Source organism: Accipiter gentilis, chromosome 29 (genome assembly GCF_929443795.1).
Source record: "Accipiter gentilis chromosome 29, bAccGen1.1, whole genome shotgun sequence".
Taxonomy (NCBI): Eukaryota; Metazoa; Chordata; class Aves; order Accipitriformes; family Accipitridae; genus Astur; species Astur gentilis.
Window position 1 is genome coordinate 14,693,361 of NC_064908.1, and position 21,819 is coordinate 14,715,179.

At 46.4% G+C, this 21,819-nt stretch overlaps 1 protein-coding gene across 4 annotated transcripts; it reads right to left on the reverse strand.

Annotated features, from left to right (window-relative positions):
- On the reverse strand, nucleotides 1-21,563 carry ZER1 (zyg-11 related cell cycle regulator). Of its 4 annotated transcripts, none has more exons than XM_049832049.1 (17): nucleotides 21,391-21,563; nucleotides 17,871-17,966; nucleotides 16,309-16,572; nucleotides 15,283-15,433; nucleotides 14,544-14,980; nucleotides 12,833-13,009; nucleotides 11,605-11,719; nucleotides 10,956-11,102; nucleotides 10,538-10,774; nucleotides 9,623-9,838; nucleotides 8,900-8,941; nucleotides 8,434-8,553; nucleotides 7,959-8,074; nucleotides 7,639-7,827; nucleotides 6,556-6,653; nucleotides 6,057-6,159; nucleotides 1-4,949 (listed from the first exon to the last, which is right to left on the reverse strand). In XM_049832049.1, the coding sequence occupies exons 3-17, from the start codon at nucleotides 16,464-16,466 to the stop codon at nucleotides 4,892-4,894; spliced, it is 2,364 nt and encodes a 787-aa protein (XP_049688006.1). In that variant the 5' UTR covers nucleotides 16,467-16,572; nucleotides 17,871-17,966; nucleotides 21,391-21,563; the 3' UTR covers nucleotides 1-4,891. The 4 variants fall into 4 exon arrangements, with proteins under 4 accessions (XP_049688006.1, XP_049688007.1, XP_049688005.1 ...); XM_049832050.1 differs by lacking the exon at nucleotides 17,871-17,966 and adding an exon at nucleotides 18,458-18,600; XM_049832048.1 differs by lacking the exon at nucleotides 17,871-17,966.
- Between the last annotated feature and the right edge of the window lie 256 nt (nucleotides 21,564-21,819).

A 21,819-nucleotide genomic window follows, 5' to 3' on the forward strand; every position in this document is an offset into this window, starting at 1 on the left:
GAAGAAGACATTGTTAAGCACTAGGTTTAATACACAGCGGGTATCCAATGGATACAACAGAAAAGTTAATTCATTCAGAATTGTAAGGAAGCAACAGTTGTGCATTATTATTTTTTTGCTTGGCTTCACCATGTACAAACATTTGAACCAGGCCTCTCAACATTAGGCAGGTCAATGGACAGAGTAAAAGCAGATGCTTGCTCATTATAACTGAGGTTATTTTCTTTAAGCAAAACAAGGAAATACATATTTGGTTAGCTTAAAAACTTTTTTAAAACAAGAAAAGAATTACAGAGAGAATCAGTAACAATTATATGAAATCAAAATATAGTCTGCTAAAGCAGAAGTGTTTCAGTTCAGCAGGAAATCTCTCTCCCTCGTTTCTTTTTAAGTGCTGTCTTCTCATCCAGCCCCCACGTTGCTTTTCATCCATTCCTGATGACCATTACCCTCTGTGCTTCATACACATTGTTGTGGAGACCAGCTGTTTCCCTACTTTTAATTCTCTTTTTTACAACACAAGCTACCCTCCAACACCTGAGCTGTGGCAGGCTCCTCCCTAAACAGTCTCAAGAAAATGTCTTTTCTGTGGAGTAGTGCCTGAATGCAGTGCCCCTGTAGCTCTTGCTCCACTGGTAATTAATTGCCTTCTTCAAGTGGTGAGAGGGAATAGGCTCACAGCTCCAAGACTTTTCTTCCCACTCATCTTTTGCAGAGACTAGAGTGATTGCAGCAGAAGCCCAACCAAGGTGACAAGCTGGGTAGCATTCAGTGCTGAACAGCTATAATTTCAGCCAGTAGGTAGGTGCAGAGTACTAACAGCCATGGTGCAGATGAATTATCTGCAATGTTACTAATTGCCACAAATATCAGTGCTACACTTTCTTGGCTTGGTGTAGATGAGAAAGGCTAGTGCTGTTGGGTGCTAAGCATCATACAAGTAGATGCCAATCTGTATAAGCAATTCCTCCCACAGATCTTGTAAAATGGAAGCACTTGTGGAAAGTTGCTCACCAATTTGCCCTCTTATCTGTTCCGGGGAAAATGGCAGACACCTGACACCCTGCATGCTGAGGACTGCTGTATCATTGACTTGGGCCACTAAACAATGAGGCATCCTCCAGCTGGGAAAGAAACTATATACAGTCAAGGTAGAGGGTTCCTTTGTTGGTACTGTCTCTGCAGTGAAATACTGAGTTGTGTTCATGCTCTGCTTGCCAAGCTTTTGAATATTAAAGGAAATGTAGTAGTGAAAACATGAATAAGAATCTGAATAGGACAACAACTACAGAGCACAAGGAGCCCTTCTGCTGAATCTTTACACACTATGAACTCCTCTCCAGCTGGATTTTCATTTGACAGGAAGAACCCTGTTCTAGTTTTCTGGGCAGGGTTGGTCGTTGGCTTTGTAATTCTGTGTGGAATTGAAGTCTGCTGGTTCATTCCTTCGATTCAGCAAAGCTGGAAGGCCTGAGAGGCTTCTATGTAACAGTTGAGCATTTCAGGGTATCCAACCTCCCCTTTTACATTAGACCTTCATAAAAAATCAGCCACTTTGCCCTCCCCTCCTTTGCAGAATATTGGTATGATGGCTGCAGACAATTATCCTGTTCTGTCCTGAGTGCTGGATCTACGGCAGCAATTCATTAACTCCTCTTTGCCTCCAGAGAGTGCTTTCAGGTCATGGTATATGCATTATACCTAGAGTGCAACAACTCCTGTTGTTTCGGTTAGGGAAACCAAGGTACAAACTAGTTTCAAACTTCCAACTACAGGAATTCCTGGATTATGCTCAGGTGTTCAGAGGATACCTTTCTCTCTTTTGCTCCTTACTGAAAGGGAAATGTTACTTTTCAGCTCACAAAGTCTGTTGGCTTGAAGACATTGAAGCTTGTAGCCAAAGTTCATGTTACTCTAGCAGGGATGCTATTTCTTTTGAAATGCTCTCTCAGGAATTTACCTTGCTGGTGGCCTGACTCAAAATCTTATGTGTACCTAGCTGTAACAGACCAGTTATAGTTCCCCCTTCCCCCTGGTATCGGTGACAGATTTCAGAAAGCTAGGCTTTTCTGGCAGGCTGGCCTGACTCCATTAATCTCCATGTTGCTGGGAATTGAAATCTTTTTATCCTGGTTCAGGCTCAGGTATAGCTTGATGAGGGTATGTGAGCAGTGAGGACAGAGGTTATCTTTACAGTGTGAAACAAAAGTTTGTTGTAGCTTAGATCTTGTTAGTTTGGGATACCATGGTCCAGCGTGCAGCAGGTGAGACTTCAGTCACTGCTGAACTTATAGGGGCACTGGTTTGAAAAACCCAAACCTTTGGGGTCTTGAGGCAGATGGAACCAAGCCATGGGTTGTTCTTTAACCTTGATGTAGTGCCAAAATCACAAGAGTAAAGCCTAATTACAATGCAAGGCTGAGGTTTGCTCTAGCTGAGATGGGAGTTCCTGAGCTCCAGCTGCCTCCCCAGTGTGGCAGCTGCATTCCAGGAACATGGGTTTCTGATACCCCTCGCATCTGTGATGTGTCCCCTTCTGCCCCACTACCACCTTGCCAACAAAGTCAGAATCTTGAGTGCTCTTTGTCATGTGATTCAAGATTTTTAGTGGCAGGAGCTTTCACTATATGGGCATTAGAAAGGAAGAAAGCCTAGTGGGTGGCACTGTCATGTGAAACAACTTCAAAAGGACAGCAGCACTAAATAGAGAATTAAATGAGCAAAGCCTGACTCCCCTAATGCACCAAGGCTGGCTTGCAGTACTTGCAGCCTCTCTTAGTTTTGCATCCAGAAGGAAGATTAGCAAATGTTATACAGAAAACAGATCTTGAAATAAGCTTGCCTGTCTCAAAGCTCATAGGGACGCAAAGTCTTGGGAAACAGGAATAAGAGAGAGAAAAATACATTTCAATCAAACGACTGCAAAAAAGTATAATTCGTCAAGTTTTGCAAACCATATGAAAACAATTCAAAAGTGACACAAAAATATATATAAGTTTGAAAAATACTTAAAGAAAAAAAAGTACAGATCTCACAATATCAAAACAAATGATATATGCTTAAAAAGGAAAAAAAAAAAAGACATCGAATAACACCATATTGGCAGAAAAAGTAAACCTCTCCAGGGCAGCTGTGTTCTGTCATTTAAAGTGTCAGTTTGTGTATCTAGGATCTGTCTATAATGTGCTCAGCAATGACAACATTAACTCTGAGCATTAGAAGAACCTCATAGCAGCGAGTCAAATCTGAGAGCAATGTATACAAGGGAAGAGAGCAGCGAGGCTGTGCTCAGAGGCCTGAAATGTCCCAACTCACATAGCCATGGTTTCCTTACTGCTACCAGATATAAAACCTTTTCTAAGGGAACGTTTTTGAATTGTGAAAGAACTGTGACAAACACAGGGCTCTAAGCGTGGACTGCACACTGTGTTGTTGAGTGCCCTGCTGTGAGGCAAACCCTGGCCTTTGGCTTCTTGATCCTTTATAGGTCTGGAGTCTTACAGGTGAAGACCACCTTAGTGGGACTCTTCTCTCACCTGCATCACATAAATTGGAGTAATACTGCTGATACAAGCAGGACTGCACTCGTTAGTGCTAGTGGGAGTCAGATAAGAATAGGGGCTTTTGCTTCCCAGAAGAGGGGGAAGATGTTGGGGTGGAACAAGAGGTGCTGTTTCATGGAGTCACCCTCCAAAGGGTGCCTGGAGACTGCCCAGTCTCAGGAATGGACTTGAGCACCTCCAATTACAGCACTTGTGCTGCAGTGAGCTTCCTGTAAAGGGAGATTACTTTGCCACTGAGCACGGCTTCCACTGATGCAGAGCGAAAAAGAGCAGAACAGCTCCAGTCCATTCTTGGGACTTGCACAAGTGGTACAAGCTGCTTTGGACTGGGCCCTAGTAGAGCTTATTATGAAGGGGGGAAGAATGCTCTCTGGCATTTGTAGCCCTTCCCCATAAAAAAGAACACAACTAAAAAGGTGGTGAAGGACTGGAATGAAGATGTGTAGCCCTTTGTGAACAAACCTTGTTCCTTGTTGCACAGGCTCCCTTAGAGAGAAAAGCTCTGTGTTGCTAAGGATGTGTAACTGGTTTTACTGGTCATACCTGACCTTACGAGGCTGGGTGGGCTGGCAGATCCTACTGTACCACCAAAGGGGACAAAACAGACCTCTTGACTCTAATGGGAATGTCTTAATTCCAAATGACCCACATACAGTTAGCAATGCTTCCATTAATGTGAGTCTTCTCTAAAAAACCCTTAAGGGAGTGAATTGACTTGAAAGATATTTCTTCCCCATTTCTTCCACTTACAAATATCACTAAAAAGGTCAGTCCTTTTGGTCTAACTCTCTGGTATTGTGTCCCCCAACCTCTCTAACCAAATAAATAACTCATCACTGCCTGTAACCCCATTGAGCAGCCAATACCCATTCAGGACTGGTGTTCTTGCAGACATTACAGGACCTCATGCAATACAGCAAAAGGGAATTTTCTAAAAAGTGGAAATAAAAACGTCACACTAGCGATCACACAACTAGGTCTTCAAGCTCATGATCATTTGAGGCTCTCTGTGTGGTCTAAAATCAAAATGTTAAAAGATACATAATGTAGTTGTCTTTGTTTTTTGTTTTCTTTTTATACAGAAATCATACACACAGAACTTCAACCTGAAACTTCATAACAAAAAAGTCCACTAATTTAAGGAAAGCATTTTGTTGTGCAAAAAGTCCCTCCCCCCTCCCCTGTTCACCTTCATCTACTGAGGGTCTCACACACACACATAAAGTTTCCTTCCAACAGGCGAGTTGGTAAGAAAGAGTCCTCCCTATATACAGTGAATTAGAGAGAAGCTGGATACAGTGCTGGCAAGAGGCATTAGATGATTGCCTCTATCTGGAAGTGTCCATGTTCTCCTCCTTAAAGTTACTGCAGTGCTCTATAACTTTCCTATGGATAAAACAAGGACAAGGAGAGAGGGTTTAGTTTAAAGCTTATTGCATGACAGTTGTGGGACAGTAACATAAGAACTGTCCAACAGCTTGTTCTCTATGTAAATGTATACTATTTGCAGCAGGCAGTCTCTTCTGAGATATGTATCAACCGATATTTGTATCAAAACCAGTATACTCCACAAAAGCAGCTTAGAGCTCACGGTTCATCCCCTTCGGATTTCAAGTCATGTTAGTATACATCCAGATCTGCATGTGACTGTTCATTCATCACCCCCATATCCAAATCGTCAGATAACTTTGAATCACATCAGGAAACACATGCATGCAGGTGTTTGTCCTTCACTCTGCTGTCATCTGTCCCTGCTTTTCCTATTCTTTTCATTTACCATTCTTGCACTGTCCCACCACCATATACAATCTGCCTAACTGTGAGAGTCTTCTGCAGGCTTCAGTCACCTCCAGCATTTAGCAACCCTTCAGCTATGGTAATGCCTGCTGCTCACCCAGAAGGTATGTATTCCCAGCCGATCTCTACAGCTCTTTAATATTCATCCTGTAGGTATGAAGTTATAGCTCTCATCTCAGATGAGAAACTGCAGCTGGCTTTTAAAACTCTGTAAGATTGACTCCAAAGGAAGGTCACATAACATAACAGAGTTGGGGAAGCTCACAAAGGTGATGGACTCTCTCCACCTTTTGAAAAATCCTCTCATTTTAACTGTGCAGTTAGCAGTTTTACTGACAGGCCAATATGATTGTGGAGCCAAGGGAGCCCACACAAGTATGGAGAATAGTGCTGACTGGAGACTATCAGTGTAAGACATGCAATGAGCCATGTGGCTCCCCTGGGCAACAAGCCACTTCTGTAACCAATTTGCCTGGCATCCATCAGCCCTGAATGACCTGTGTGTATAGTCCACCTATAAACACCTCTCTAGTGTTCTGTTTTCACTCTCTTTTTTCCTGCTCTTCTCCTGTATTTGCTTCTTACCTCTTGTACACCTCAGTACAGGCCTTTCTTTGGTAGTCTTACTTGATGTAGAAGAATAAAAACTAAACTAAAGCTAACTGAATGTTTGATGATAGTGCATTGGTTTCCTACCGGGCCATTTCCTTGGTCTCTTGCCGTGCTGAGGCCATTTTAATCATGTCCTTCAGAAGGGGAATCCCACCTTCTTTGATCAGCAGTGGGCAGTACTTGTCAGCTGCAGAGAAAAGAATAAAACAGGTCCTTGTGAACCTTCACAGGAGTGGTATAAAGGGTGGCAGGACGGGAAGGAGAAGCCTGTGGCCTGAGAAGCCACAAAATTTTCTTTTTTATGGAGCCAGCCTGCTAGGTGTGCCCTGGCTGTGAAAACAACAGACACAAAACGGCTGAGAACATAAGAGCATGGCCAGAAGGATCAAAACATTGAAGGCATTTCCTATGCACTAAGTCTCATTGGTTTTTGTTTGGCTGTGCTGCCTGCGCGTTCCTGCATATTCAAAGAAGGTTCTCTACCTACATAGCTAGGCTGGGAAGACTTTTTCAGCTAACCAGCTCAGATTCACACCCTCAACTTCTACAGTGCAGTGGATGTGATTTTGAAAAGGGAACTTACGGTAGACAGAGACCAGGTTATACAGTGCCCAGGTAGCCCAGTGCTGGCTGACTGGGGAGATCCCTTGTGGAAGAAGTCGAAGGATTGGTTCAAATGACCTGCACAGAAATATTGCAGAAGTTGTTAAAAATCCAAGAGCTGCTTTTTTCAGCACCTTTGCCGCTCAAAGCAATACAAACTCTGTGCTCATAGATACCACAGCAGTAAATCCATTGGCATGCCAAAGATGCTGGCATCAAAGACTAAGTCTGTGTCACATGGCAATACTGGCTGGCTTACAGGTCCTACCACTTTAGCATAAACATGCTGCCCAGATAAATAGCTGCAACGAATGCAACCGAGTCCAAGAACTGATTTCCATCCTCTTGTCAGTCATTTCCTCACAGCAGCTGAAACTCAGCAGCACTGATCTTTCTGTAGAGGGGCCAAAGCAAAATTATACCCAGCCAAAGCTGGCTGCTCATGTGCAATGGTTGCTGTGTTTCTTCTGACAATAATAATGTGTCTATACTGTAGCTCAGGCATTGGAACGCCATTTGTTCTGGATGCCTGATAAGCACTAAGAGAATACAGAGTACCTAATAGCCTCTTACAGGAAGAGCTTTGGAGGATCCCACCAGTTGTATTAACCCTTGAAGAGATTTCTGGGAACTGTGTCTAAATATCCCCCAGAGAACAGTGAAAGCTACAGCAATCCATGTGACTTTCAGAAGCAAACAGATTTAAAGAGGTGCAAAGGACAGCAGTCTCAGAGGAAAATGCTTAGGCAGTCCCAAATACTCAGTCGTGGGTTTCCTGAACTATGCATTTCACCAGAAACATGCAGGAGAAATTCTGTTGGGTTCCCACACTTTCCCATAGGAATTGCCAGGCAAGGTGTCTAATTTCAGCAGCCTGCGTAACATTTTTTTCTAAGGAAGATGTAAAACCCTCACTAAAGAATATATCCCTAAGGATGTTCCTCCTTCATTCTAAACAGAGCCTCCATGCTGAGCTATATTTCTTCCCTTCTCTCTGTTGGCGCTTGCTTCCTGTGACAAACCTGGCTCCTAGGTGAGTGGGCCAAACTTTTCTATTCCTCACCTGTAATTGATATTTCTCCTGGAGTTGATATCCCAGCTCTGGATGGCTGCCCACATCCTCTTTACAACTTCCTCTCGGTGGGGCTCACATATACCCCAAGCCTCTGGACCATCAAACATGATATGGGAGAGCACACCACAAGCATTATAGGATACCTCAATCCCATCTGCTTTGCTCTCCAGCAGGTTGCTGCCAAGAGAGAAGAGATCATTTACAAGTGCTGATGCACCAAAGGTTTAAAAGTCTCCAGGTGATTCAGGAGCAGAGCTCCAGAGCATTCACACTGCCCCAGCCCAGCTGTTCATTAGCCAGGCACCCACCTGAACACACTGATGAACTGGGAGGTCATGAGCTGTGGGCGGAGCTCCTTCACCTCTGCTACATTGCCCAGGAGACCCAGCATGTTACGATGCAGCTCCTGTTTCTCTGGGAATTCCTAAGCAAGCAAAGAACAGGATTATACAAACGTAGGGCTGAGAACAAACAACCCTGGAGAAAGATTGTACAGGATATCTAGAAAGGCTGTGTATTTGTGGGTAGTCAGCAATGGCTCTTTAGCAGATGCCAAGTGGAACCTCTAGTGTTAAAGATATATGTGAAATGAGAGAATTGAGGCCAGAGCCCACTGTTCTCTGCTGCCCTACTTAAGGGGCACTGTGTACAAGATGGAGAAAAAGGAAGACGTGGTGAGTGTAAGTTTCTCTGTTCTTCTACTAGTTGGGTGGATGGATGGGAGAAAGAAGAAAATATGCAAGCTTTTTTCTTTTCTGTTTGAGCAACAGTGGACATACTTACTTTCAAGCACTCCAAGAACAGTTTCATGCCACTGTAGTTAAGGAACATCTCACAGTTATCGGGGGTCTCATCAGTGATGTTCCAGAGGGCACTCCAGGAGAACTCCATTACCTGGTCACACTACAGAGCCAAAGACAAAGGGACAGAAACAGAGTTTTGCTAATGTAGGAGCCCAGTGCAAACCAACCACTTATGTTTCCTCTCTGGTATCGCCATAGATGGCTCCAGAGGTAAGGAAACCTTGTTACTCACTTTCAACTTGTCAGAAAGTGGGGGTTTTGTTTAATATTTTTGCCTCTCTTTCACATTGCCCTGCCCTCACCCTGGAACAGGAAACTCTGTAGCATCAGCTAAGATGCCTTGTGTTTGTTAGAGAAGCTGAGCTGGCACTCCGGACTGATCTCTGTGCCTAAGTCAGACTGAAGAGAAAATACTCTATGTATATGTTTTTGCAGGAAACACTCACCGTTTTATCAGCCAACTTCTTCTGAATCAACTTTAGCATTGTCTGTGGGCAGAAGAAGGGGAGCAGTGAGAAACAGTTCAAGAATCACATCGCTAAAACTAACTGCTGTAGCACTGCAGGGCTGGCTACAGCCAATTTGCAGGCATACACAATTTTGATCCTCTGTAGAGAACCTACTTGATATCTCTTTCTCTAAAGTTTATGTTCAATGTTGCGAGTATTCACAGAGCTGAACTATGTCACAATCCCCGAGCTGTTGAGTTTGCAGTCAAGTCAGTTTTGATCTGTGTGACAAAGTTTGGAATGCAGTATAACTGCAGCAAAGCAGTGGCCTCTGCAGTACTTTGGAAAGGTGAGTGATGTGGGTTGATGTGAGTTGGGAAGCAGTCACAAACTCGGGGAGATGCAGAAGGAGCTAGTCACAAGGTGGTACCAGTTCTGGAAATAATATGATGTTGTGAAGAGGTGAGGTATAAAGTTATGCTGCTTCCCTGCTCTCACAGACAGCCTATCTCAGAGATCGTGATTTCCAGTACTGGTAAGCAAGTAAAAGATGTCACATGGAGGGATAGGTTCCAGGAAAGGTTAGCACTGCTAGGAGACTAGTTCCCTCCCATGATACTGCACAGTTGGATTGCTGGCTGGATGCATTTGGTGGACTGCTGCAAGGGAATTGTGCTAGCTTGGGTTAAGGGTAAGTAGACACCTTGGGACCATACCAACCATGACAAACCCCATCTTGCCCACAGCTTCTTTATGATCGTTGTCCACCTGGCAGACCAGAGCGTTACAGAGGTGCACAGCAATGCGCTGGATAGACTCATCCTGCCGGCTTTGATTGAGGATGTTCAGCAGCAGCTCATTGACTCGGCGGTACTGGAACTCCAGCTCCTCAGGAATGCTGAAGTTACACAGTGTCAGGCAGCAGTTTCGCTGTACCTGGGTCAAAAGGAAGCAAACACTGGGCCAAGTGGCTACAAAAACATGGACCCCATCACCTCATGTTTCCTTGCTGCTTGGTACTGAAACCATCTTCTTCCTTGACTACAACCGCGAAAATTTGTTACCCTCCCATCTAGCACTGTGCTTTAGCTGTGCTCTATCAGTACCCTGTATTCTCTCCATGTCAGTCTAGTCTCACAGGGCTGCATAATCATCCAGTGCCCATTACTTTCCTAGCCAATTCCTCACTGCCTGTAAGCTTTCTATGCAGCAGTTGCCATTCTGCAACCCAGTGGCATCACAATGTCAGCTAGCTTCCGGTAGGGTGGAAGATGAAGTTTCTTTCTGTTGACTCAACACCCCTAGCGCCTGCACCCTTTTCACCGCACAGTCAGTGCTAGACATCTATGCTGTGTGTCGTATACACCCTTTGACCACTATTATCAGATAAAAAGGAGCCTTGCTATCATCACTTTCTTCCCCTTGTTCTGGAGAACACCACGTGGATAAGGAGCACCCTGCATGCAATCCCCATCACTGGGTGAAGGTGAGGAGCAGATCTGGGCAACAGGTTCTCTGGTGTCTGCCTTGGTTCACATCCTGGAGGCTTAGAAGACCCAGATGCTAACACCAGGCTAAAGTCTCAATACAGAGAAGAAGGACTATGGGAGCTGAAGGAGGCTGGGCTGCTCTTACTGTGACTTCCTGGTAGGACTCCATGCCATTCAGCACCACCTGGATGACCTGACGCCGCAGCTTTACGCTCTGCTCCATGCGGTACTCGGAGTTGGTCAAGTAGAACAGTGCCGCGCTGCCTGTCACCTGGATGTTTTTGTCATCCTTGTGGCACTTGAGGGCTGTGATCACCAGCTGCAGAGAAGCAACATGAAGTGCCACTGACATGTTGTGAGTCTTGGAGTGACTGTTACAAGCCTGCAAGGAATGCGTGGCCCAGGCATTGCAGGAACATGCTTACAAAATGAAGGTACCCAGTTCCACTGCACTACTGGAACTTTCTCCAGAATGGCCTGATATGGTGTCCCAGGGTGAAGAAAAGATTGGGACTCCAAAATTTCCCTTGTCAGGGTGAAGTAAATGCTAGCATGGGGCTTACCTGAAGGGCTCGCAGCAGCTGACTGCAGCGTTCAATACGGGCAATGTCAAAAAGGAGGTTGATGGCCCGGGAGGTAATTTCTGGCCGGTGTTCAGTGTAAGCCTCAATAGCATTCAGGACTTGCTCTTCATTCTTGTCTCCACTCACCTGGCATAAAGGAACAAAAGGAGTCAGGGAAGAAATGATGGAGGAGGACAACCAACATGAGAAAGGAACTCTGAAAGGTCAAAGCATAAAACTTCCCTCTGCCCTGCTAGTAGGATTAGGCCCAGGATGAGAGCAAAGAGGCTGAGTCACTTCTCAGCCCAGAGGAATGAGAAATGGCACTTCTGGGGCAGAAGGATGCTAGTCACAAGACTCCTATTGTCTTAAGTCCTTTTCTTGTAGTCACAGACATCCTGGTCCTTCATGGAAGATTCTTCCATGCCTTTCTCCAAGAAGCATGTTTTTTAACCCTTGGAAAAACCATGTGGGGTACAGGTATTGTCTTCTGGCAGTTTTCGTGCATTATCAAGTAGCTATTGAAAGGTCAGAGCTCAGTTGCTGCACCTGAGACCCTAAGAACTCCGCTCTACTGGCAGCTAGTAATTTTCATGTTCTTTTCACTTCTACCAAGTACCTACTGCCAATATTTTTGTGGCCTCATTACCTTGTAGGCTGGAATATGAGTCAGGCGGCAAAGAGATGTTTCGAAAAGGCCCAAGAACTGGAGCGGTCGTTTCAGACCCCGGAAGGGAGCAATACTGCTCTTTGCTGGTTCAATGCTGAGGGGGGAAAAAAAAAGAGATCACTCATGTTGGTACTGTGTTCAGGCGTCTCCTGCCACAGAGACAGCTATCAGCTCTCCATTCACTCTGACTGTACTGCATCTTAACTAGAGTGACAATAGCTACACTTCAGTTGTACATCACCCAGCTTCTCCTAAACACACTAGACATTCATCCCAGGTGATCCTGAGTGAAGGGCTAAATGTGCTGAACAGAAACAGCAGTAAGAATTCACACAGACAGAATGCAGCTTTCCCAGGTAGAATTTTTCCTGGAAATTCACTAGCTGGGGTGAACATTTCCTTTTAAAAAAGGGCTGTCAATTTCACTGATCCAAAGTTTTTGCAAACTGGACTGCATGTCATCTGATAGACATGCTAGTCTGCTCCTGTGATCGTGCAAGAACACTAGTTTTGCCATGTTCCTTATTGATCAAGAGCCAGTATTTTTTCATCAGCTCTGGTGGAAAGGAGCCAGTACTGTCCCACTTGTTTGCTTTTGTTCAGTAAGTAGCCATGGAATAGGACGGCAGAGTTCTTGGCTGATCTGGAAAACCAGAACTCTAGGTATGCCCCTTCGGAGGTGCACCAGGATTTTCAAAGGTTGATCTGCCCAGTATCCAGGTCAAATCTGAAAACATGCCTTTAGATTCTAAGTTCCTAAAACACTCAGCCCTCCTATGAACACTGATGTATTGACTCAGTGTAGAAATGTTCTGTCTTGGAAAAGCCTGGATTTCAGTGAGGGTAAGAATGTTTTGTGTAGAAAACGGGTGAAGGGCTTTGGAGTCTTTTCAGAAAAAATATAAACCACTGCAAGAGATCCCTGGAAGAATATGTGTGGAGAAGAACTGAAATACTTCTTCAGATATGTATGGCAGGCAGATAGGATGATTCTTTATTATTCTTAAAAGTCCTTACATGTGTCACATATAGGAATCGCAGCTGATTCCCATACCAGTCTTTAGTGTCAGGAGAAACTAGGAACAGTTGTATCCTGCTTTTTAATTAGACCTACAGAATTTGGCAACTTAGGAGAGGGAATGGTTCTTAATTCATCTTTGACTGATCTATCCATCCAAGCGGACCTCAGCAATTGCTGCTTCCTTACCTTGTCTGGCCCATCTTCTCCTCCATGCTTGGGATAGTGCAGTTCTCCAGCATGGTGTGCCCTGAGATATCGAGCGAAGTGAGGTTTACCAGGTTTTCCACAAATAGGTTTAGAACCCGCCGGGTCAGCTTGAATTTGTAATAACTCGACAGATGGTCTCGGGAGATATCCAAGTGCCTGCAAATGACAGAGAGCAACTCAGAGCCTGGAAAGCATTAGCTGGGGCTTCTGCCTCTCTACCAGAGGAAGATGACAAGCCAAGTGTGATTATTATTTTGTATTTATTTTTTATTATAATTATTTTCTTCACAAGATACAGGAATGTGGTTCTGTAGGATCCAGCAGCAGGATCTGGCCCTGTGTTTAACCAAAGCACACAAATATCTGGTAGAGGTCTACTTGGAATGGAGCACAATGAATCATTTGGCCACACATCACAAAGGAAACTGCTTCAGGCTCAGGAACTGCCTTTCCCAAGCTCTATCACAGCAGCCACCTGAGCATTTCTGCCTGGTGATTAAGATGCACTAGAGGATCTTTGCATCCTCAGAAACATATGTTGCCTCATGCCACAAATTAAGGTACACAAGTTTTTGTCTGCTTCCCCAATCTTGTATTTTTTCCACCCCAGGCTAATACATTGCCCTGATTTCATTCAGGTATTTAAATGCTTAAGCTTTGGGGAAACCCTGATGCTGAGTGACTGGTGGGATAAACTGACCAGCCATCATGTGCAGGTGGGGTCCCTTACAGGACAGGGGCTGCTCTTGCCTGCCAAGCAGTAGCTAAGACCCTTGACACCTAGACTTTTCCAAACTGCCTAAGACAGGAGCCAACATCCCACTCACAAAAGTATCTTCTACCTGTTGTAGACCAAGTTTCACTGCAAGCCACTGGGAGTAAAAGAACTTGGATTTTGAAAATGTTATCCAGGATGTTCTGAGACTCCAGGTCATATGTTAACATGGTACCCCCTAGTGTCTGCAGTCAGCAGAGATGATACTAAAGCCATTGCAAAGCATCCTTCGTGTGAATAGTAAGGCCCTTCTCTTTGGCTTTGAAAGTCCTGGATCCCTTTCCTGATACCACTGTGCAGTTTGAATAGCAATTGTCTCAACTCTGTTTCAGGAAGTCATTTCACTGTCAACACTGTTAGGTCAGGAGTGCCTATTTATTTACACTGCTTGTTCCCTTGGTTGCACCATCCATGCACAGTGTGCTTCCACAGAGCACAACAAGTAGACAGTCTGAGCTCAGAGTTTTTCCTCAGAAACAGAATTAAATTTTGGACAATCCTGTTTGACAAGTGGTTTGGAGGACTGAGTTTCACAGTGTAATTATTGCTATATTAGTTTATGTACACATCTGTAGTAAATTTTTTGCTATCTCAGGTATTCTGCTGTTCTTTTTTGTTTAGCTGGGGGGTGGTTAGTTTGGGGTTTTTTTTTCTGGTTTTGGGGCGTATGTGGTGGTTTTTATTTTTCCGAGAGGGAGTTTTTGCTAAGCGGTGTCCTTCTGCAAGCAAAATGGAGGCTAGCTTTAGACATGTCAGATATGTATAGTGAGTCAATGAGTGAGCATGTTCATGGGAAGGTTTATAACTTGAAACCAGCAGTGGGTGGCTCTCTGTTAGCAGGCAAGTAGACCACTCCTAAAAGACCTTTCCCTATTAGTAGGAAAAGGATAAACAAGGAAGAACAGATCTGCTAACCTGAGCTTGCGAAGCTGTGCGATCACTTGGATGTGCTCCTCTGAAAGGTCCATGTTGTAAAGCACTAAGGAAACCAGACTGTCCTTCCACTGGGTCAGAAATCCTACGTCATTCAGCTGGATCCCAGAGAGATCAAGAGCTGCAAGGGAGGCCAAAGGCCGAAGCAATGTTTCCACATTTACCCCTTCGATCAAGCGGCCCAGGTTCAGGAAGCGCAAGCGGCTAAAGCCTTCAAAAGTAAAGTCCTTGACCAAGACCTGGCGAGTGGGGTTCACCAAACAGTCATCTTCACAGCCTCCAGGGTTCTCCTCCTCATAGAAGATATTACAGCAGCCAAAGAGGCTAAGGGAGATAAGTGTGTGGCTGAAGCTCACCAAGGTTTGCAGACTCTTGGCTGTCAGCTTCTCACAGTTAGTCAGGTAGAGTTCAACAAGATCCTGCAAGATGGGATATCGAAGTTAGAAATATTTCACAGGTAGAGTACCCACCCTGTTTGCTACACCACCTCCCACTGGGAGAGCCTGAGACCTTGTATCACCTGACGTGACCAGTGTGCCCATCCCATTCCCTACACTGATTCTTGGAGCTGAGAAGGGAGAAGCTGAGGTTCTCCCAAAGAAAATTTGGATGGTGAAAGATGGAGTCTTGGGAATCTCTGCGTGCTTGGGATTCTAGCTGGTGCCCGTGCAGCAATGTTGCTGTGCAAAGTGGCAGCTGGAAGCTGTCAGTGCAATACCACCTGCTTCCTGATGGCCTCCAGGTCCTGGTCCTGCACAATCTGTTCCCGCAAGTGGATCCGAGCTAGCCTGGTGCTCCGGGGATCTGAGAACAGGGTGAAGAAGCTTTCATGGGGTTCAAAGATGCTGTCCGTCTTCACCAACTCCACGTACCTGCATTGGGGTAATGGCATTAGCACAGCACGACACAAAGGCTCTGCTACAGCTCTAGCACCTTCACTGGTTAGAAGAAAATGTGACCAAGTACGTAAGCACACACAGACTCCCTCCTAATCATCCAGAGTAGCCTTTGGAGTAATGGGAGCTGGCCTATTACCTCTTCTTGCACAGAACTAATGATCCTTAGGAAAATCTCAGGCAAAGATTTGTGCAAGGTCATGTGTGTATGTGAGCAAACTGGATTCTGGCAAGTACAGACTCCAAGATATTTTTTTTCCCTAGCTGTTTAAAGCTAGTAATTTGATTTTTTTCACTTTTCAGAAAATTACCTGGCCAAAGTTCTCTGCCAGACTTTGTGGGCAGGAGTTCAGCCAAGAGAGACTGTGATAGCCAAATTATAGAAATCCCTGGAAACAGGTTGCTTTGTAAAGCTGTGGGAGCAGTAGCCTTAAAATTTAACATCTGTTAGCACTTTGCACTCTTATTTCTCTGGTTTGAGAGGGATTTTTAATGCTTCAGTGGTGGGAAATAGGAAGACTCCTTTATTGCTTACTGATGTTCTTGGAAGAAGCAGTGACTGTTTCACTCTGGGTTTACCTATGTGGAAATGGTGATTTCCACAGAAACTAGAATGATACACAGCAGTACATTAGCCCCTGGGGATGCTTCCTTCTGAAGTTAATGCAAATCCTTATTTCTAATATGAGGATCAATTGGAGAAAAAAAAAAAAAAGCAGCCCTATGAATTCTTTCCCCCTTTTTTTTTCCCCTTTCCCATCACTCTTTTTAGAGAACTATACTCCCCCTTCCCTGAGCTCCTGGCTTCCTCCCAAACCAGACAACAGCTTCTCCACAGGCCTGAAACATACTCATTGACAAGTTTGTCACAAATCTCGCTTGGCAAGAAGATGTCAGGATGAAGCCGGAGAGTTTCATTGTCCAGTAGGTAGCAGAGAGTCCCCTCCAAGTTGCGAAGGCAGTAATCTGTGCACAAGGTCATTAGTGACTCGGGGCTATCGGATGCCATCTTGAGGGAAGTTATGGGAAGGGGAAGAGCAGAAGGAAGCTTTTGATTCAGTAGATCCTTTCCTCAAATGAAGTTCCAGGATGAATTTACAAGGACATCAGGAGAGCTATAGGCAGAGGGAGAAAAAAGATGCATTGAGAAAGGCACATTGGCAAGTGTCCTGCAAAGCTGTTGTACCAGCAGAATGTTGATAGTTGTATTTACAGCCTGTCACTTGCTGACCTCAAAAGAACCTGCAGCAGTTTGGCCTCTCTGGCAGTATGGCTTTAATTCCTTGGTATCCCCAGCCCCAGGGAACCCTGTGGGAATGAGTTAACATGAAACATGTTTGGAAATGAGGCTACGCAGCAAAAAATGTTGCCTCATTGCAGGGGTTATCTGGCTGACAAAGGCCCTCTGAAAGGGAAGTGGCAGAAACCACATTGCTTGGTTTCCTTCAGAGTGGGTTGGATAAACCACCAGAAAATTTACTGTTGGGACAATCCTTTGTATGGCCCCAGTGGGATCTGGTGGCCCTGCATCTTGTGCCTGTAATTCTGTTTGCCACCATTCCAAGTGAAGTTTCATGTTCAAGCTGAATGTTTCTCTCTAGCACCAAGCCAGAAGCTTCACTGAAGTCCTTGAACTAGACTGTGAAGTGGATCAGAAGCCACAGAGAAACATACAGACTAGTTTGGCTTCCCTTTGAGTGCAGTGTAAAGCAAGGTTTATGCATGTGCTGGACATCTATACATCCAGCTCCCTGGGATGGACTCACCCAAACCATTCCACATCTGTCATAAAAAAGTATGAGTGACTAACCTGGAAAAAGGCAAGACACTTTTGCCCTTCTTTGGTTTTAGTACAGGATAAAGAAGGATGAGCGAGGCAAATTGGGGGAAGCTATTCTTGTCTATTTTCTTATTTGAAAAAAATCTCATAGCTCTAGTATTAGGACTCACTCACTGGCACTGAAGGATGGCTTGCTGGAGCCTTGGGGGTATTTAGAAGAAGGCACTGAAGACCAACAATGCCATTTCACTTTCAAAGGGTCAAATCACATTAGAAGCAACCCTAATGTGAACTCTTCTATATATTTTCATGGACGCACAAAAATTGTGTTGAAATGTTTATTTTTGATGTAAAACCTATGTCTTATCAATACGTAAGTCCCTGCTGGCAGTGGGAACATCAGTGGAGTCAGCTGTTCTCTGTGCCACAGCTGAGCAGCCATTGCTGGGGAAGTTGTTGCAAAATGTCCTTAACTATATTCTGTTTCTGATCTTTATCCTGCAGCTGCGAAGAGTGGGACACTTGTCTGTGTCTCCAGCTCTCTGATTCTCTAAAACCTCTGGTGGTCTCTCTTTCCTTCATTCCTGCCGTATCAATACAGGGTGGAAGAGTTTTTTAACTCCCTTTCCTCACCTTAATCACTATCCCCAAAGGCACCCGGGGTGGATCAAGCACCTTCCCTCCTCCCCCTTCAGATGCTCTGTTCAGCCACTGCCTGGGCCATGATACCTGTACGAAAGATCAGTTAAGGCTGTGGATGAGGTAACTTTTCAAATTCGGGCACCAAAAGGTTGCTGTGGGTGACAGGAGGACAGCTGTGACCGAGACTTCTGATCCCTCCCTGTGCTGCAGAAAGGATTTCCATGCAAATATGAAGGCAGCACAAGTTGGAAATCAAAGCTCTTCCTTCCATGTTCTGAGGGCATGCTTCAGCACAAGGGTCAAAGAGCTGGCCAAGGAATTAACCCAACACAGAAAGTAGCCTCTCAATAAGCAAGCGGAGATCAGCAGAACTGCTCCTCGCTCAGCAATGGAGGAACAGCCATGCTGGATCACTCCTGTGGTACACTCACCTCATCTCCCTGGGCCAAATCTCGCTCTAGCGTAAGTAGACAAAACCTTACTGGCAGAAGCAGGCACTGGTGATGAACTTGTCTTTTGGCTTTACTTGAATTTGATCGATAGTTTCTCCCTGCTATAAGTATCTTTGGGAACTATACCTGCAGGATCATGTTCCGATCCCAAACTCCTTCTGACCCACTGTGTTCTGACCTACAACTTTCAACAGCCTTTCCAGTGGGGATCTCAGGTTCTCTGCTGGTTTTGGCTCAGGAGGCAAAAGGTCTCCAAGCAAAAGCAGATGCTGAGGGAAAAAAAACAAACCCAAAATCAGCAATCACAAAGATTGTACTTAACATCCTGATCAGAGATAGTTTAAAGGGTGTAACCTGCTCTCTGGGTCACTGAGTCCTGAGCTGGGGTCACAATACCATAAAACTGTGACTTCTCAAGGGTGCTACGACAGCTCAGAGACCTTTGAGATGCATGTGGTACAAACAATGAAAATGAGTAAAATGGTGGGTCTTCAATTTTGAAAAAGAAGGAAATCCATAATCCACAGCCCTCTCCTTCATAGTTAAGTCAGGAGAGAAGTCAAGGATGAAATGGGCCACTGAGTGCAGAGTATCATCTCACTGGCTGTGAGGTCCTGGCTAAGGGAATGCAGGTGGGAGGAAGCTGTCCTGTGCTCTGCACTGTGTCTGCTTTGGAGATGAATCTCCTTTACCTCCAGAACGAGTCCCTCTTGCAGATTTTGCCTGAAGCTTGCTTGAGAGAATCTTTCCAGAAAGGCAAGATCAACAGGAAGACCTGAACCAGTCGGGAAACGTGTTCTGCTATCCCTACGAGTTGCTCTGTGCCATCATACAGGAGGTCCCAGCAGCCAGTGTTCTTCTGCTGTTTACTACAGATGGCTAGAGAACTCGAAAACAAATTCCCATTGACAATCTATTATCACGTGCAGCTGGAAACGGCCAGTGCTTGGGACTTGTCCAAGCAGCTTAGAGCACTAAAGGGCAAGAACTGCCTTCCTGTGGCTCTGACAATCCTCTATTTCCCCCTCTGCTGAGACCAGCACAATGTAGCCGGTTGAGCCTAGCCCTGGAGAAATCAGCTGCCCTTTAACTTCTGAGCTCCCCGTGATCCACTGACAAAACCCCATACAGAAGGTTAATATAGAGAAAAGTGGTTAAACCATCCCACTAAAATAACACCAAAGCAAAGCATTCATCCTCATGATTTATTAGGGATATTTGAGTAGCACCCAGAGCTGCTGCTGTGACCTTTTCTACAGGACATGATACAAGCTAGTCTCTCCCTCCTCAGTTAGACTCAAGACATGAGGTGTAGGCAGGGGGAGATAGAAGTAAGTGTGTCAATAGCTGCACTGATCAATATTGTCTCTAGTTATAAGCTCAGTGTGTTGATAAAAATAAGTGAACTAGAAATGCTGACAAATCATTAACATTTGCCTAATCATTATCCTCAGGCAGCTTTCCACAGGCAATAGATGAGCAAGCTGCCTGCCTAGCAGACTGTCACCAGTGCTTTCCAATGATGGGCAATGAGCTGTCTAGTGCATGCGTGTTTTTGAAGGGTCAAAGACAGATATGTGAAACATGACGAAAATTCAAGTGCAAGAATCGAAAAGTAGCTAGAACTACAGCTGCCAATATTTTTTCCAATTTATTTCTCTAATAGATTTGCCTCCATCTTAATGCACGAAGTAATCAAGTACCTTGGAGACACAGGAGCAGTCATATGAAAGCCTGTATACTCAACTACCCCCAGAAACAGCCCTCTCTGTGGAGTAACAGCACCTTCCCACCATCCATAGACCCAAAGGATGCCGCAGTACATGCAGCTTCACTCTCCCCCATCACCAGCTTTCCAGGTCCTGCCAGCCCCTTTGGCAAATATTGTTTATTTCTAGGCTACATCTGTATTGTTACGGCATTTCAGGCTGCGCTGGCACGCAAGACTTGGGACCGGTCTTGGCACTCCTGAGGCCGCCCATGCCAATATTCTCTACCTTGGACTTCAGACCGATCTTCTCTCCCAGTCTCTCTCTCTCCAGGCGGCTGCCCAAAGCCAAGCCTGACTCACCATGGCTCCACGCCAACAATATAACGTTTACGCTGTTGCTACAAAAATGACTGGCAAAGCTGACTTTTCCAGCATCAGGGACTTGTCCAAGGAGAGGGCAAACAATACGCACTGACGTGAACCCCTTACAACGACTTTAGAATAACACATTTAATGTAAATGCAGAGTTTGGCACAGGTTACATTTTGAAGGAAAACTGCACTGTCATTTTAGCTGGCATCTTGCAGCTGCACATCGCTGTGTTTTTATTAATTGATGGATCATCGCAGCTTGTGCGGGGAAATACCGTCCCTGCCTTACAGCAGGGAAACTGAAGTAAGAGTAGGTTGAACTACTCTGTGGCCCAGCAAAGCCTTCAATTTCCAAACTCGTCGGCCTGCTGAGTCCCACATCGCAAATGAAGTGACTGGTGCTAACCGAGAAACACGCTGATCTTTGTACCTGCCTGCAGTAAAAACGCTCCTTCGGCTCACTGAATCGTATCGCGGACTTTCTTTCCAAAAGGTCACCTGCCCAAGAGGACGCTCCCGGGAGCCGCTCCCGGGGTACCGCTCCCCGGGCACTGAAGATCCGCCACCGCCGGACCGCGACGGTCCCCGACAGCCTCGAGAGCCCTTTTTGTCCGGTCACCAACCCAAACCCTCCCTCGTTCCCCCGGCACGGGGCGCTGGTCCCGCTCCGTGGGAGCCACTTTCCGTTCCCGAGGCCCTCGGAGGTCACCTCGCCCGCCGGCGCCGGGGCTGCTCCCGGCCGGGCTGCCGCGGCCCAGGGCCCTGCCCGGCGGGGCCCGGCTGCTCCCGGTACTCCCGGGAAGGGGACGGGGGGGCCTCGCCGGGGAGCACCGGCCGGCGCTGCCGGGGGCGGCTGTTCCGCGTGGGGCGGCGCTGCCCTCCCCGTCCCTCGGCAGGCAGGCCCGGTGCCCCCGGGGAGGGCGAGCCCCGCGGGTCGGATTGAGGAGGGGGACACGCACACACGCGCCGGCACTCACCTGGCGCCAAGCCCCCGCCCGGCGCGGCGGAATGGGGGGGCGGCGGGAGTCCCGGCTGGTGCCGGCGCCGCTCGCCGGGGCGGGCAGGGGGTCCGCGTCCTCCTCGGGCCCGCTCCCCCCGCCGCGGCCTCCGCTGTCAACAAACCCCGCCGTCACTTCCGCCAGCCGGGCCGCCCGCACCGGAAGCGCCGCCGCTTTCCCCCTCCGGAAACACCGGCCAGCCCGGAACGCTCGGGCCGTGCCCGCCGTCCCGTCCCGGGTCACCCACCGGGCCCCAACCCTTCCCCGCCGGTCCCGACCGTCCCTCAGACGCCGTGACCTCACGGCCTGCCGCAAGCGGTGACGTGACGTCACGAGGCGCGGCGGCGGTGACCTCACGAGGCGCGGCTCAGAGCGCGAAGCCGCCACCACGCGAGGGCTCCTTTGGCG